This window comes from Chanodichthys erythropterus, chromosome 12 (genome assembly GCF_024489055.1).
Source record: "Chanodichthys erythropterus isolate Z2021 chromosome 12, ASM2448905v1, whole genome shotgun sequence".
Lineage (NCBI taxonomy): Eukaryota > Metazoa > Chordata > Actinopteri > Cypriniformes > Xenocyprididae > Chanodichthys > Chanodichthys erythropterus.
Window position 1 is genome coordinate 14,328,653 of NC_090232.1, and position 16,627 is coordinate 14,345,279.

Genomic DNA, 16,627 nt, shown 5'->3' on the forward strand with positions numbered 1-16,627 from the left:
GATCTTGAGAGAGGAAATGTCATTGCTCCCTATGCAGGCCTCACGGTGCCATCGGATTTCAACAAAAAATATCTTACTTTGTTTTCCGAATATTAACAAAGGTCTTACGGGTGTGGAACGGCATGAGGGTGAGTAATAAAATTCTAACCCTTTTAAACACGATGTCTATCAAATATATATTTGTATGTGAAATGATGATGCTATAGAGAATCGGCTGAAATAAACTGCCTTGTTTTGTCACATGGACAAAGTTGTTTGACTACCAGTTTACAGTTTCCTGAAAGTATAAGCACCTGCATAGATTCAAACTGACTACAAAAAGACATCAGACTTTAAACATTAAACTGATTGAACTAAAAAAAACAAACCTATATAAGCATGCACTGTATTTGTGAAACATTATAAAGGCAGACTGTTCTATTAAAATTAGGCCATGCTATTTATTTTCATATTGCATTCATAATGCTTAATACATTCTTGTAAATAATTGTAACTACTGATATTTAAGAAATTTTGGTATCCTAGTGCTGCTTCATTAAGCACAGAAATAATGTACTGACGAGAATAAATGACATTCAATAAGTTATTGATGTTTTATTGCGAATGTTATTGCCTTTTGTTCCACATAGTTTGCCACGTGAGCTGTCTGACATAAAACTGTGGTCATAAAACTGCATACACACAATCTTGAGGAATTTGTTGTCCTGTTTTCCCTCTTACATATTAACACGCTATCATTTATCAATGTGGGAACTCTCCTCTAACTCATTCTCAGAAGAAAGAGGGAAAACTCTGGAATGTTCTTCTCTCACACTCTCTCTAGTACATCCACCCCAACTTTCTTCACACACGTATCTTATCTGTCCTTTCCTGGCTTGTTTTTCAGTTCCCAGAAAAACACTTTTTTCCCCCTTGTTGGATTGGTTCATAAATGTGACTCCTTAAGAGGGGTTATATACCTTTCTTGGAAATCAGATTGCTGGAAGTGTTGAGGGTGTAAAGGTGATGGATTTGTCTGGCTGCTATAGGTATGTCTGGCCTCGGCTTGCAGGCTTTGCGATGACAATTCCCTCTTTGTTTGAGCGACATAGATGCATTATGTAAGCAGATGCTGAGATCACCAGCCACACAGCTGTTTACTTCTCAAACATTGGCTAATTTGAACCATTTTGGCGTTGGTAAACTCCAACAAGCCTATGAAAACTATGGCACATTAAGTGTTTTAATAAAATCAAGTTATTAGTAATAGATAATATTAGGGATCAGAACAAATGATCAATTAATCACAAAAAATCTGCATGACTTCAACAGCTCTGTACTAATTAATAATAATATTTTTTATATATAATGTAATACAATATAATAGAAGATATTCTCCTAGTATCAGCAATGGTAGATTAAGTACATACACGCTTATTATGTAAAGACAAACTTTTATTTTGTGATTAATCACAATTAATAGTTTGACAGCCCTATTAAATAATATACATTATATTTTTAAAATATTTTATAGGACCTCGCATACAATTGGAATACCTTTGCCAGTTCTATATTGTTTTAGGAAAAGTATTGGTAATGTGTGTTTTAATGCAAGTTTAGTATCAATTTGTGATTAATAATGTGAGTGCTGAACACAACTGTACAGAAATGAGTTAAAAATTGAACTATTCGTGAAAATTAATCATCAATCAGGTAAACACAGACACATCATAGATGGAAGCCATTCATGCTGTTTTAATACATTTAATAGTGCATTTTGACCATGATTAATCTGTACAGAAATAACATTAATAATAAAAAAGATAAACAACTTTCTCATTTCTGTAACTTAGAGTGTAACATTTACAATAAAATAAGATACATACAAAAACACGATATGAGTGATATAAATACAGAGAGGTTTAAATTAACTGTCATTGTCATGCGTTATTCTCAGTTTGGCAGCATACACTTAATTTACACACGTTTATGATACACCGCCGTGGACAGGCACATAAGTAGTAATACATCAAGACATCAAACCCAGGACTGACAGTCATAAAGCACCTCAGTAGGAATACTGGACTCATCCGAACCATCACGTCAGAAAGAACTCTGTTGGGTGATTTCAGCGCTCCTACGCTGATCTGCTGTGTGACCGCAGGCCTGGTTATATTTAAGTGTAAATACAAGCTTTGTTACTATTTTAGACTTTTACTTCATTTCTGGTTAACACTGACAAACAAACAGACATCATTTTTCCTCATACATTCTCTACCATCCTCTGACGAAATTGCTGGCTTGGTAGCCCATATAATCAAACCTGAACATCCAGCCCAAACAAAAAGCTTTTCCTATCCTTTCAGTTTTTCGTAACAATCTTTTCCCAGGGCTCGAGATGTTAAATTGCCAAGACCGTTGAGCTCACTTGAATTTTATTGGTTTGCAGCACTAATCTCGGCCAATCACAGGCCTCGGGGTGAGTAAACTGTATTTATGTTCTTCTTTGGAGTCCTCTGTGGAATCCTGGGATGGCTTTGCTTTGAAGAATTGGTCCTTCGTTGTATTGGTCTCAGCTTTGGTTTTGGTGCTGTCGGAACCCTTTGTGCTGTCTACATGCACTTGTCTTTTCCTCTATCACACATTTCCTGTCTTCCTTTCAAAGGTGTGCCAGCCACCACCTTCTGTCTTGTCTATAGACAAACATGTCCATCTGTCCATTCTCTATAACGAAAGCACTGTACACAGCTTTGCAGATACTATGTAACAGTGACGCACACAGGAATAGGTATGAACACTGTATTGCAGCGGGTGCCAGTGCATGGAATATGTTTCATTTGTCAATAACACACACGCATAAACATCAGACACACTATACACATGCTCACTTCCACAGTCATTCAAAAATACACACACATACTTGCTTCTCAGAAGCAAAAGCACCTCCCATTATGTGTAGTCACCCTATGACATATTCAGTAACAAGGTCAATCGTTGTGACGTCAAGGATGATGATGTCATAGCAGCAGGAACGCCTATTTCCAGTCTTTCAGGCTTGTCGTTTGATGGCAATCAAAATGGCAAGACCTTTGACCTATGTAGCTTGTTGATTTCGGCAAAGTTGTCAGTCCATATCATCTAAGGGCTCAGATCGTATGTTAAGGGAGTTTAAAATCATCTTCCTCTCCGATATAAGAGTTTGTTGAGAGGTGAAATGAAACGTCAAAGTGCACACCGGATGTATGTGTGTGTGTGTGTGTGTTTGTTTATTCATTTGTCCAGGCAGGTAAAGGAGTCTCGTATCCTCACCACCTCTGCAGCACACAGGTGGCCATACAGCTTATTGTACCATTCAGGGCAACGACCCCTAAAATCACAGAAAAAAAAAAAGGTATGTGAGTGATGAAGTCATTTATATGTCATTATATTTAAAATTAAAATATAAAATTAGTTGAAATAAATATTTAATTATTTTTTAATTAAAAATTATATTATTTACATTTTTATTAAATTAAATATTTAATATAAAATATATAATTTTTATTTTTATTACATAAAATAAATTTAAAATTGATGAATTATAATTAAATTATTACAATAATTATATATGATGACATTTATTTATAATAATATATTATATTAATATATATTAATAAATCATTTAAATATTTAAACTATTATATATATATATATATAAATACATATATATATATATATATATATATATATATATATTATTGTTTTTTAAATATTTAAATAATTGATTAATATATATTAATATATTATTATAAATAAATGTCATTAATAATATTAATAATACAATTATTATAATAAATAATACAATTAAATTATATAATACTATGCATAAATATAACTAATTAAATAAATACATATATAATAATAATTATTACTACTTTTTTAAAATATTACTATTTATATTATAAAAAAAAGGATTCACACAAAATTCTACCTCATCCTAATAAGTGATTAAAAATGGAGTTAAAATGTTAAATAAAAAAGTAAATATAGAATATATTTGTTCTGAGGAGATACTGAGATGCAGCTCTTACCTGCAGTCTATTCTGGATATGTGTGTGAGACGGCTCTTGTTGGGTCCGCAGGGTTCGATGTAATACCGAGAGGTCAGAACGTTGGCACGAACACCCAGCACCGCTGCACTCTCATGTTCAACCGACACACACACCAAAGCACACACTCCCTTGGGCAAGTCTGTCACCCACGACCTGGAACATAAAGCAAACAACAAATAAAAAAATGCTTAGGATTTTTATGATCACAAAAGAAATCTTCTGATTTGAATTAATGAAAAATGAAAAACTTTAGGTAAGAAGACTGTGTTTCTAATCACCTGAGCACCACGTGGTCTCTTGGCGGATGGGGAGCCATGGAGTTCCTGACGTACTGATAGACTTCTGTGTTATGCTCTAGTGTCTCCACAGTTCTGCACTCTAACAGGTCCTCATCCCAGTGTTCCTGTTCCCGCAGAATCCGCTGCAAGACGTCCTCAGCCGGCGCAGGCACATCCACGCACACTTTCCACTGCCGTAAAGAAGACCCGTCCTGAACCTGTCGTGAAAGATGATGCTATACAGTCATTAACAGTTCCAATACAATAGTACTTGACTAGTATGATATTACTCCTAATTGTGATTTCATCCAAAAATGTGCAATTATATGGGTAACTTAGAGGATTTGGTACTGGATGTCCAATCTTGCTCTTGGAGAGTCAATATCATGCAGAATTTAGCTCCAAAACACATGCCTGGAAATTTATACTAATCTTGAAGACTTTGATTAACTGGTTAAGATGTGTTTAATTAGGATTTGAGCTAAACTCTGTAGGTTAGCGGTCCTCCAGGAGCAGGATTGGGCACTCTTGCTTTATGGGTACATTGAATATTGTCCAAGGAAAAGGGATCAAGGCTGAGTGAATTCTGTGAAACACGCAAGTGTGTTTTGGTTGGTGTGGAGTGCTATAACAACCGACAAACTGATGTCATGGTGGGCTCTAGGCCAAAACAGAGCTGGGAAAAGACACTTTCACATGAAAAGAAAAAAAAAAAAAAAAGTGACACAGCTTTTCCATTAGCCACAAGCAAGAAAATGAGCAAAGGAAGGAAGAGAGCTTGAACATGTAATGGGAAATAGTGTCCAATTGACTCAAATAGGCTGTCCCCTTACCTTTTTATATGCAAGTTCAGCGTTCTCAGGAGTCGAGCAGCTGTCATAACCTTTGAATTTGTCCTTGGCATCTTTAAGCAGGGCATCAATACTGTCTTTGAGCAGACTTTGGTAGCTACAGGAACCACAGTCTTCCACTAACACCTCCATCCGCATGGGACTCAAGCCCTGCTCCACGTAAGAGTTTCGACAGCATGACATCTCTTCTGGGATCTGAAAGAAAAAGAAGGTATTAAAATAAATCCCTGAAAGCAATCCAGGTATTTTTCATGCTGTTCAAGACTGGTTTGGTGTCAGTCTTGCAAATCTGAGATCTTTATGGCCCTGTTTACACCTGGTATTAAGATGTGTTTTGATCGATTGGATCACAAGTGGTCAACGCTAAATACAGGTGTAAACGGGGTCTAAAACGTTTTGAGCTTGTCCACTTTCAACCCCTTCCAGAGGTAGTCGAAAACGAATTAGACCGGATTACTTTCATAGCGTTGACGCTCATTGATCGAATGTGTTTTAACAACCACAAAAGACCACCTACTCTCCGCCTACTGACTTCATGTGTAAACATTATGGGAAGTGCGCTAGCTAGACTGGATTTAAACAATAGCCGCTTTTCCACCGTCGGGCCGAACGGTTCTTAGAATGGTAAGGAACGGTTCCAGTTGGTTTTTCCACCTGAGCCTGGTTCGGCACGGCACGATTACAAACCATTCTTGGCCCGGAATTCTCGGCATGGTTGTGCTGAATCTTGCTGGTAGAATCCGTTAAGTAACGTCGTTGCTCATAATTGGTCACTTGTCTGTTGCCTGGCTACCAGTTTCTCTGTATCTGGCTAAGTGCTCTATTTGAGCGACGTAAACACAAATTTAAAAGAAATATTTGATCATTCTCCATAAAGCGGTCCTTATTTACATCTCATATCATCAGTAAACTGTTACGTTACCAAGGCAACGGTTGACGCTTTTGTATTATATTCCAAAGAGCGGCCGTTATCAGCCCCACAGTGGAAAATGAAAACGTAACTGATCGGCACTGAATGGAATGGTTCATCAATGAAAACCGTTCGGCCCGATGGTAGAAAAGCGGCTTTTGTCTGTTGAAGACCCAAGTTTGGTTTGAAGACAAAAAATGTACCAAGCACAATGTTCTCTCACCGTTCTTGATTTCTAACACGCACTCACAGCGTTCGGTGTGGTCTTGCGGCTGTCAGAGCAGAAACAAAAGCTGCTGCTCTCTGTGTTTTTCCATCATCTCCTTGTGCGTTCATATGTAAATTGCGTGAGCTTGTTTCCTCCATTAAATCGAAAGATCTGAAAAAGCCCATATATTTACCCACCCATAGACCCTCCCCTTGAAGAAATCAGGACAGAAGTGGTCAAAAGTGGACAAAAAAGACGGATTAAAACACCAGGTGTAAACAGGTATGTGTCTCCCTTGTTCACTTGTGATCCAATCGACAAAAATTGTCCTGTAATAAAACACATCTTGCTAGTTAAGTAGTCAAAGGCCCGGTGTTGAAACTACCACACCAACAACCCATTTTATGGTTAAGCTAACAAAAGACAACAAATGCAAGCTAGTCTTTTCAGCAGGGACGCATTAGAGAACAAAATTAATTGAAAGAGAAACTCATAACTAGTTCATAACATGCAAATTAACATTAGCATTAGCTTCTCCTATGGGAGCAACCAGCAGAGAGTGAACATTGTAAGCTCAATATTACATTACCCTTGACAAATCATGATAATATGGTTGTACAGTGAAAACAAATTGGTGTAGAAACCATTTTTTTTTTTTTTTTTTTTTTTTTACAGTAGTTTTGTCAGCCTCAAATACTAAAGATGTTTAAATCATGGCTACCAATTATACTAAATCAGAACATTAAATGTAAAAACTGTTCTTGGTGTGAGTGAAATGAATGTGAAAGGAAGAGAAGTGACAAGAGTGATTCATTCGTAACTGGAAGTGCCTCATCCTGTGTGTGTGTGTGTGTGTGTCTTGTCCAGCGTTCTGCCCTTATCCACTGTGAGTGTTTTTGTGCGTGTCCTGTCCTGCTCTCTGTCCTTTTCCTGCCTGACTGACGATGTTTATCATTTCATGGTGCTTGTCCCTTTCCAGCATTTGTTGAGATAAACTTGTTATCTGCATTACTCTGATGGATACAGCGCAGCCAGATCTTCCTCATCAGATTTAGGAGCGGAAGACCTTTAATACAAGATGCTATCTTCCTGTTACTCATTTTGAATTATTTGTTCTCTAGAAATAGCCCATTAAGAAGAAAATAACTTTTGCTAATAGCCATAAATTGAGTTATTTTCTTATGTTATTGGCTCCACATAATCAGCTTAATGTAATAATAGAGTTTGTTATGACCTGCTCAGGGAAAGCAGTGGCACATGGTATAACAATAAGTGCAAGTGAGTAGGTGAACACAATGCTACTTTGTGGTCAGGCAGATGCAAAATTGAATTTCTTATGTTTTTCAACTTCTTCTGGCTTTCATTATCTTACACTTATCCAGTTAAGAACTTCCTTCCTGACCTCTGAATAGGTACTATAAGGGAAAGTATGTGTCTATGTATGTGTATACATTGCAAAAATATTTGCGACAAACCTACTGTATGTGATAAATCTGTGGCCAGAGGTTAGATATTTATTTACTTAAAGTTTTCTACAATGCCCACTACAAGTAAAAATATATCAGTTCACTGAATTATTATATTATATTATATTATATTATATTATATTATATTATATTATATTATATTATATTATATTATATTATATTATATTATATTATATTATATTATATTATATTATATATCAATTAGTTCAGTTTAACTTTAAAATTTAACCTTTTTTTAACCGTTTATAATTCATTTATAATTAATGTAATTAGAATAATTATTATAACAGTATTATAGAAATATTTATTATAATAATTGTAAAAAACTATTTGTATTAAAGGGTTAGTTCACCCAAAAATGAAAATTCCGTCATTAATTACTCACCCTCATGTCGTTCATCTTCAGAACACAAACTATGATATTTTTGATAAAATCCGATGGCCTGCATTGCCAGCAAGATCATTTCCTTTTTCAGTGCCCAGAAAGGTACTAAAAACATATTTAAAACAGTTCATGTGACTACAGTGGTGCAACCTTAATATTATGAAGCGACGAGAATACTTTGTTCGCCAAAAAACAAAATAATGACTTTATTCAACAATATCTAGTGATGGGTTGATTTAAAAACACTGTTTCATGAAGCTTCGAAGCTTTACTAATCTTTTGTTTCGAATCAGTGGTTCGGAGCACCAAAGTCACGTGATTCAGTAAACGAGGCTGCGTTACGTCATATTTCGAAATGTCAATAGTTCACGTGACTTTGGCAGTTTAAAATGCGCTCCAAACCACTGATTCGAAACAAAAGATTCGTAAAGCTTCGAAGCTTCATGAAGCAATGTTTTGAAATCGCCCATCACTAGATATTGTTAAATAAAGTCATTATTATTATTATTTTTTTTTTTTTTTTTTGCCACACAAAAAGTATTCTTATCTCTTTATAATATTAAGTTTGAACCACTGTACTAACATGAACTGTTTTAAATATGTTTTAGTACCTTTCTGGGCATTGAAAAACGAAATTGCTGGCAATGCAGGCCTCAACGGGCCATCGGATTTGATCAAAATATATCTTAATTTGTGTTCCGAAGATGAACAAAGGTGTTACGGGTGTGGAACGGCATGAGGATGAGTAATAAATGACAGAATTTTCATTTTTGAGTGAACTAACCCTTTAAGGACATCTCAACATTATTATTTATATGTGCTAGAAAATACAAGCTGTAACCATGGCTGCTAATTCTGTATACGTTTATGAGTGTTTGTATGGGCAGTTAGGAGGGATTGGTCATTGCGTAACAACTGCAATAATCTTAAATAAATTCAGGGGGTTTTGGTTGCTGTTATGGTAGCAGATGTGTCGACATGCTGTAGCGTGAGCGTCTGCAGGTTAAACAGCCATGCATTTGTCTTTGTACCTGAGCAGAATATGACAGAGAGACACATCTGGTGCAGAGTGATAAGACCAGCAGTTTTAAACTGTTACTAACACGGTTTTGATAACATTGATGTGCGTGAGAGATGGAAGTTTTGTTTGCTTTTTCTTAAAACGTGTGTGTGTGTGTGTGTGTTTCCACTCAGAGATAAAGTCATGCTCACCAAGAAGAGTTTTCTGCACTCCTGTATCATATGTGCTAAGCCATGTGTAGCCGCCAGGTTCTCGTTCAAGTCTCTTTGGTCTGGTTTTCCCAAGGTGTTCTTTCTATTCATGACCCTGTGATAAGGAAAACACATTAAATAGGTTAAACGGATAAAGTAAAAATGATGCAAGCACTTATCTAATCTTGGCGTGACGGCTAAAATTTAATGCTACAATTTTAAGTGCAGCAGGCATTTAAAGCCTTACGTAAGTCATCTCTCTTTTTTTTTGACCTATTCTTCCCTGGTTTCCTGTTCTTTTTCTTTTCTTTTTTTTTGTAGGGTGGTTATTCAAGCGAGTATAATTGCATGATTTAACAGTTTGAAGTGGTTGCATGCCAAATATGATGGCACCTCAAGCAGTTTGCAATTAAAAAGATGTGCAGATCTATGTGAAGTCTGTTAACAGACCTGGGTGAGGAGCTCTCTCTCCGCAGTGTGTTGAGGTGGAAGAGAGAGGGTGCCAAACACACAGCCAGGTTAGTGCAGGTCATTTGGTTTTCACCCACGCTGGCTGTTACATCACTCAGGAAGCACAATAAAGACTGAAGGGCTTCACGGTTCTCATCCGGTAAAAGCAACACGGCGGCCCTCACCGCCTGCAGACGCTGCTCTTTGGGAACATCTGAAACCGACAGGTGTTTCATTAGTTTACTCCGAACACAGTGTGAGGAATAAGATACACACACACAAAAAGGTACTGTGGCAGTGCAGTGGTACAGAGATATTCATGGTATTCTTTGCATTCCAAGCAAATATACAAAACATGTAAAACCATATGATAAAACACGTCCAAAAACAATATTACTAATGGTGTATTTTTTATATATATAATATTTGATTCAAATAAGTAATGTATTTATATTTAATATGTATTTTATATTTGTATTTTACAATTTTTATATTATGTGTATTTTATATTTTCTTTATTTTTTCCTTTTTCTTATTTGTAATATTTGAATATTTACTTTTTTCTTCATATTTTAAATCTAAAAATATAACAAGTTAATATAATCAATACACCCACTGCACTTTTTTCTTCATTATGTCATTCAGAAAAGGAAGGAAGGAAGGGAGTTAGTCCAGATCAGGGAAGGGTGTTCAAACTTCAGAAATCAACAGTATAAATCAACTGGACTGAGAGACGAATCTAGCACATTCAAACCGCACAATCTTTATATTCAGCATATCTGCAACGTGTTGTAATACGACACTGAAAAAAAAAGCGTCTTTTGAAAAGCAAAGGACGGATTGATGTGAACTGAAATGTCACGTATGGAATTGTGTATGAGTGTTTGTCAGATGACGTCTGTTATTTTCACCCTTGGGAATGAAAGACCCTGTGTGAACACAAAACAGGCACACACAAACCCTTGCTTTGCTGTGTGGGATTGAGACCTCTCTTGTGGTTGGGGTCAGTCTTTGAGAGGACATATTTGTGCTGGTTGTTTTCTTTGTTATTTTGGTTGGGGTAACAGACCACTTTAATCAAGCTATTTTCCTGAAAAAATGAGTTATAAAGCTGCTTATTGTGAGCATGTCCAAGCAAGAACAATGTACCATAATATAGCACAGTATTATTATAATATAATGTTCTGTTCACTATAAATGGAATAATCACTGTGGATTTTTGACATTTGGCCGATAGACCTATTGAATCACATTAGAGAAGTAAAATAAAATCCTATTATATTCTTGTTACATTTTTTAAATGGAACAATGATAAATGCAAAATGAAATAATTTGATGGAAAAATTTTCTGGCCCCAAGCCAAACAAAATTTCATATGCATGTACCTTGGCATCATCTACAGACTAATTTATGGATGTACGTGTTTGGAATTGTTCAAGATTCTGATATTTGAGGTGAGCACACACAGATATTAGAGAGTTTGTGTGCTGTGAAATAGCTGTGGTAAATACACACTAGACCGCTTGTGAGTTACAACTTGGTGTTGGCACTGATTCACATTCTGATTTATAGGTGTCGAAACGTCATTTGACAGCTATTTCCTGAACTTGTTTAGATTTCTTTACCCTTTGGAATGAATCACCCATCCAAGAACAAGCATCTACAGTATAGTACAGTCTTTGTGTGTAGTTGTGAGTTGCCCTCTGGATATGAAATGCCTTGCTCTTTTAATGCATGAGTTCTTGCTTCAAAAGCCAAGATATCAATGATTGCGAGTACATTTTGTACTGACATATGTCAGTGCAAGTGTGTGTTCTCCTACAAAACACCTGAAAGGTGAATTCTATGCATGTTCTTACATTGATATATTTGGAGAAAGGTATCAGAGAGTTTGCTGGTAAGCAGAGGCTCTGGAAGGTCTCGGAAATACTGCTTTAGCATGTCGGCCACGTCATAAGCTGATTGGCCCTCGTAGTTGACTCCGCCCCCACCAGCGCCACATGATTCGTTCATTTGGCGAAGGGCTTGGATACGTGACTTCACCCCTGATTTCCTAAACAACCCCACCTGTAAAGAAAGATGGTTAGACATTTAGTATAAATAGTAAAACCACTTTGCAATTGCGTCCAAATATGTTTTGAAGTTGCTACTGAAATGCAAAATGTCCTTAAATGCAGGCACTTTAAATTATCTTCCCTTATTCATTTGCATGCTCTCTTTCTTTTTCAAGCTGACAGCTAAATAGATGGATTACCACCGTGACCGTGAGTTTTCCAAATACAGGAAAGATATCTCTAGGAAAACTCCCAACCCGCTTCTTACATAACCCAGTTATGAAGCTTGGAAATGTCTAAAATTTTAACTATTGTGTAAATTGCTAAGCAGTCTTCCTATCTGACACCGGAGAGAGAGAGAGAGATAGAGAGAGTCCATAGATCACTTTCTTTCTCATAAACACCATTGGAATGGAATTTCAACCATGTGGCTAACTTTGGTAATATGTAACTAGTGGATATACGGGACCAGGACATTCAGGCATATTTTGCTATGTGCAAACTTAGACTGAGTGTGTTGAACTGAAATATGTGGTGAGAAAACAACAGATGTCTTGTGCTTAAATATGGCCTTGTTGCATGTAGCAACACAACAGGGAACGTACAACTGAACAGCTGTTCAAATAAGGATCATTTAACTAGGTTATGACCTTGACAGGACATTTTTTTCTCTTTGCAGATTTTTAATAATAAATATTTAGACTGTTGTTTATCTATAGAGGACTGAATATACCACTGAACAAACCAAAGTTAGGTATGCTATGACGTGTTTGTGAAATCTTCTGTAAGCTTTGAAGCATATGTTTGGACATGTGCGTACTTGAATACGTGCACGTCTGTCATCTCTCACCTGGTCGAGGCATTGGCTCCGTAGGTAACGCATGGCTTGCTGAATACTCTGAGGCAGGGGTTGTCCGCTCCTTTGAACTATCACCTGCAGTGGAACACCAAACACACTCCTGTCTTTATAGTCTCGAACCTTGATCCGCTTCATAAACTTGGGAACAGCCCTGTAAAGCACATAAAAATGTATATATAAATACAAATTGACATTATAAACAGTGAAATGCTGTTTTATGGTGCTACACAGATATAGTACTTGTTTAAAAAAAGTAGGATGTAAGGAAGTAGTCTTGCTATTTTTAATTATTTACTCCCAACATTGTATAGTAGTAATTTAATGTCAAGTTATACAGAGCAAATAATACATACATACCAAGCGAAGGCAGTTGTGACATTTTTTCTTCAATATTACATAGATGTTCAGAGGCACACATGGCAACATATGAGCAGCATGTTTGATTGCTGTTTTGTAAGTGTATGAGTGTGTAGATAATTGTGTATTTAACGGGAAAACTTCTAGAAGCTAAGGGGCCACTAAAAGCTGTTTCCACCTTTACAGACAAAAGGATAAACACTGTGACAGCAGACAAAGGGGAAAATAATCTGCTGTGTGGGTGGTTGTTTGTGTTTCCAACCGACAGTGTATTTGCCTGTGCATTCGTAAGCGTGTATGTCTACGAGGTGCTGAATACCAGGTTTGTCATTATGATGATGTATGGTGGTTTTACATACTGAAATCTCTTAATTTATGTGATGATGTGCAGGTGTGTGTAAGTGAACTCTAGTAACAGGAACAGGGAATTTATTGAACTGCAAAGCCACAGCAGTGCCAAACCCCAATGAAGAGAAAGGAAGTGAGGAAAAAGATTGGATGGATGGATGGATAAATGGATGGACGGAGTCCTTACCAGCTGAAGCCATGCTTGTTGGTGGGTGTGTATCTCTCCAGTAGAGCAGTGAGTTTGAGTAAGCTGTATTTCTGGAGGAGGTTCATCTGCAAAACTGACTGGCATCCAACTTGTAGCACTGTTGACGACAGACTTGGCCTATGGGAGATCTGGAAACTTGGCCAGCGCAGTTTCTGAGGTCTGCAACATAAACATTCACACAAACGTTACACCTAACCAAGCTCAAACAATCACAAAATGTTCAAAACATAGACATTATAGACAAATATAAATTAGTGTTTATAAAGGCAAGTCATAACCCACACACAATTTATTATGGTAACACAACACACACTCTCACAAGTACACAGAACAAACTTGAAAGAATAAGTACCTTGACTTACACATGTTGTGTATACACACATAAACACAAGCTAAAGGATCAACTGCAGATAACAGAGATTAATTAAGGCCTCTATCACCAGGTGGGGGTTAGAATTCCTGTGGTACATTCCACTAGGATTCTGTATCCTTCTAGTCCCTTGTTATGTAAGGAGAGCCGTTCTGACATGCTCTCTCACTCCCTCACTCCCTCCTTTTCCCTTAATTCAGCATGCTTTATTGCCATGATAGTTTTCCACAAAGTTTTGCCAAAGCTTGAAATTACTACAGGAACGGTTTTGGTAGAACTGCCAATAAGAAAGCATAACTCTGTCTCATCAATTACTCAGTGTGTGTGTATGGGTTTCACCTGTTGGCTCGTGTAAGTGATGCTCCTACGCCAGAGTCACATCTTTCACGTGAGCGGAGTGTCTCATCCCTTTCCGTTAGCGGGTTTCCAGTGCTGTCCTGGTCACTGCCATTCTCGGTTTCTTCTAAGTGGTTCTGCAGTGGGGATGATGGACAAGGAGATGCAGAATCAAGGGCTGAATCTGAATCACCTTCCTCTTCCTCTTCATCCTCCTCTTCTTCCCCAGTTCCTGTTTCTGACCAGGCATTGACCAGTTGCTGCAGGCCACTGACCCGCTCCAACACGTCCTCAAGTTTTGGCTCCTCCTCTCCTTCTGCTTCATCTTCATCATCTCCTACTTCTGAGAAAGGAACATTATCATAGATACTCAATCGACTATCTAGTGAGGTGGAAGAGCCCCTCCGGGGTGGGCGACGACTTAAGTTGTTGTCACCACTACGACAGGATCCTCCATCTGCAAGTGCTTTAGGAAAAGTGCCAGGCTTGTGGCCTTCAGGCAAATAAAAGAAGATCACACCCCCTTCCTCTTCTCGACTCTCTTCTATTTCCATTCTTCTATTATCTGAACTATGACGGTTGCGTCGATTGTTCTCTGCAGTTGAGCTGGGCTCTATCCTCTTACTTTGGGTCTGGTGGTTCTGCTTTCCTTCTTGGTCTTCCGAAGGTTGCAGCACAACGAAATTGAATGGGTCAAAGCCTTCCAGGTACATACCACCTCTCTTTGTGGACACAGCTGCTGCACTATGACTACGTGCTCTTGAGACCGGACTAGGTGTACTTACAGCACTCCCACTGCTGGCCTCTGACTGGCTACTACCTGCACTCCCACTGCTTGTCTGCGTTGAATAGGAGATGTTTCGGTTTGCATTGCGATCCAGAGTTGCAATGTCCACACAGTTGAGGCGTCGCAGTTTGTCTTCGTCAAGACCCTCCTTCAGCACTGGCCCACTGATCTCTAGCCTACCTTGCCCAGCTACACCCTTCTTCTTGCGCTTGGAGGCTGCATTGCTGCTGGTGCGTAGCCGCAAGCTTTCCATGCGCTTCAAGAAGCTCTTTGCTCTTGAACGTGTGCTTTTTTCAGCACCACTGCTTATCAAGCTTGGTTTTACATCAAATGCAAAGGTACCACGTTCCAGTGGCGATGGAAGCCCATCAGAGAGGGAGTCTTCATTAGCACCTGACGTTCCAGAGGAGCAAACGCTAGCAACTGAGCTCGCCCTGGTTGTGGTGGCTGTGTTAACATTGGAGATGGTTGTTGCAGGGCTGGATGGTACAGTGGTACTCAGGGATCCTCCTCGACCTCCACTTCCAGCACTGTGCAGAGAGCCAACCTCTGGCTGTTCACTAAGATCTGTTAAAATGCTCTCAGCACTAGCATTAACTCCCTCCTTTAGAAGGGGTCCTCTGGCAAAACGCTCATCTTGGGAAAGGAAGGGAGTGAAGGAGCCAGTGTCTCCATCTTGAGGGGAGAATACATCTAGGTCCAGCTGGTCCAGGCGAGACCAACGCTTGCTGTCCCGCTGGAAAGTCCAACGGCCACTTATGGCACATGGCTCATCCTCATCAGAGTCCTCACTCTGTAATAATATGGAAGAGAGATATAGCAACAGTTTAAAATCAGTGCAGCCAAGTGCATTAATGACATGAGTGTTGTCACATTTGTAAAAGTAAAGACAAGTACTATGGAGCTAAATCAGTGACCTTTCCTTACTGCAGGAGGTGATTTAGTGTCAAAATTGACCTAATGTATTCCAATACTTTATGAATCTAGCATTTTGAGGTATCATTTTGCTCACTCTCACAAGCATCTTGGGCTTGATAAGGTGTCATATGTTTGAAACCAGGGTCCACTAAAGGAAAAAGCTTTTATTGTGGTTGGCTTAGTCATGTCACAGCACAGTCACATGTTCACAATCCCCCCTCTCTGCTTTACTCGGGTTAATCTATCTCCTCCCTGAGGGTGGTAGGGATGGAAGAAAGGGGGTGGTGGACACAAAATTCCAGGCCAGCTCACAGGGTTCACACCCCAGCCTGAGAGGGCATGTCTGGTCCCATCCCCCATCAAAGCAATCACCTCAAGCAAGCCTGGAGAACCATGTCTTCTGTGATGGAAATCCTGGACATAGGGTTTGGATAGGAGGTGAAATTTTTTTAGAGCTACTCTCTATCATCAATTGTAGCTGTAAAGTTCACAACCTGTTAAAAAGTCTTAAATAATTATGACATTAGGGAGTTAATTTA

General features: G+C 38.2%; 1 protein-coding gene across 4 annotated transcripts in view; it reads right to left on the reverse strand.

The window, feature by feature from the left end:
- Positions 1-1,595: 1,595 nt before the first annotated feature.
- The window catches only part of dlc1 (DLC1 Rho GTPase activating protein), a 149,772-nt gene continuing 134,740 nt past the window's right edge, over positions 1,596-16,627 (reverse strand). For 2 of the 4 annotated variants that reach the window (XM_067402848.1, XM_067402847.1), the window contains exons 9-18: positions 14,387-15,963; positions 13,657-13,836; positions 12,756-12,915; positions 11,711-11,918; positions 9,852-10,065; positions 9,402-9,516; positions 5,182-5,394; positions 4,349-4,566; positions 4,050-4,223; positions 1,596-3,346 (exon numbers count right to left, since the gene is read on the reverse strand). In XM_067402848.1, the coding sequence (XP_067258949.1) occupies positions 3,250-3,346; positions 4,050-4,223; positions 4,349-4,566; positions 5,182-5,394; positions 9,402-9,516; positions 9,852-10,065; positions 11,711-11,918; positions 12,756-12,915; positions 13,657-13,836; positions 14,387-15,963 (3,156 nt within the window). In that variant the 3' untranslated portion in view covers positions 1,596-3,249. The remainder of the gene's footprint in view (positions 3,347-4,049; positions 4,224-4,348; positions 4,567-5,181; positions 5,395-9,401; positions 9,517-9,851; positions 10,066-11,710; positions 11,919-12,755; positions 12,916-13,656; positions 13,837-14,386; positions 15,964-16,627) is intronic. The other 2 variants (XM_067402849.1, XM_067402850.1) reach the window with 1 other exon arrangement.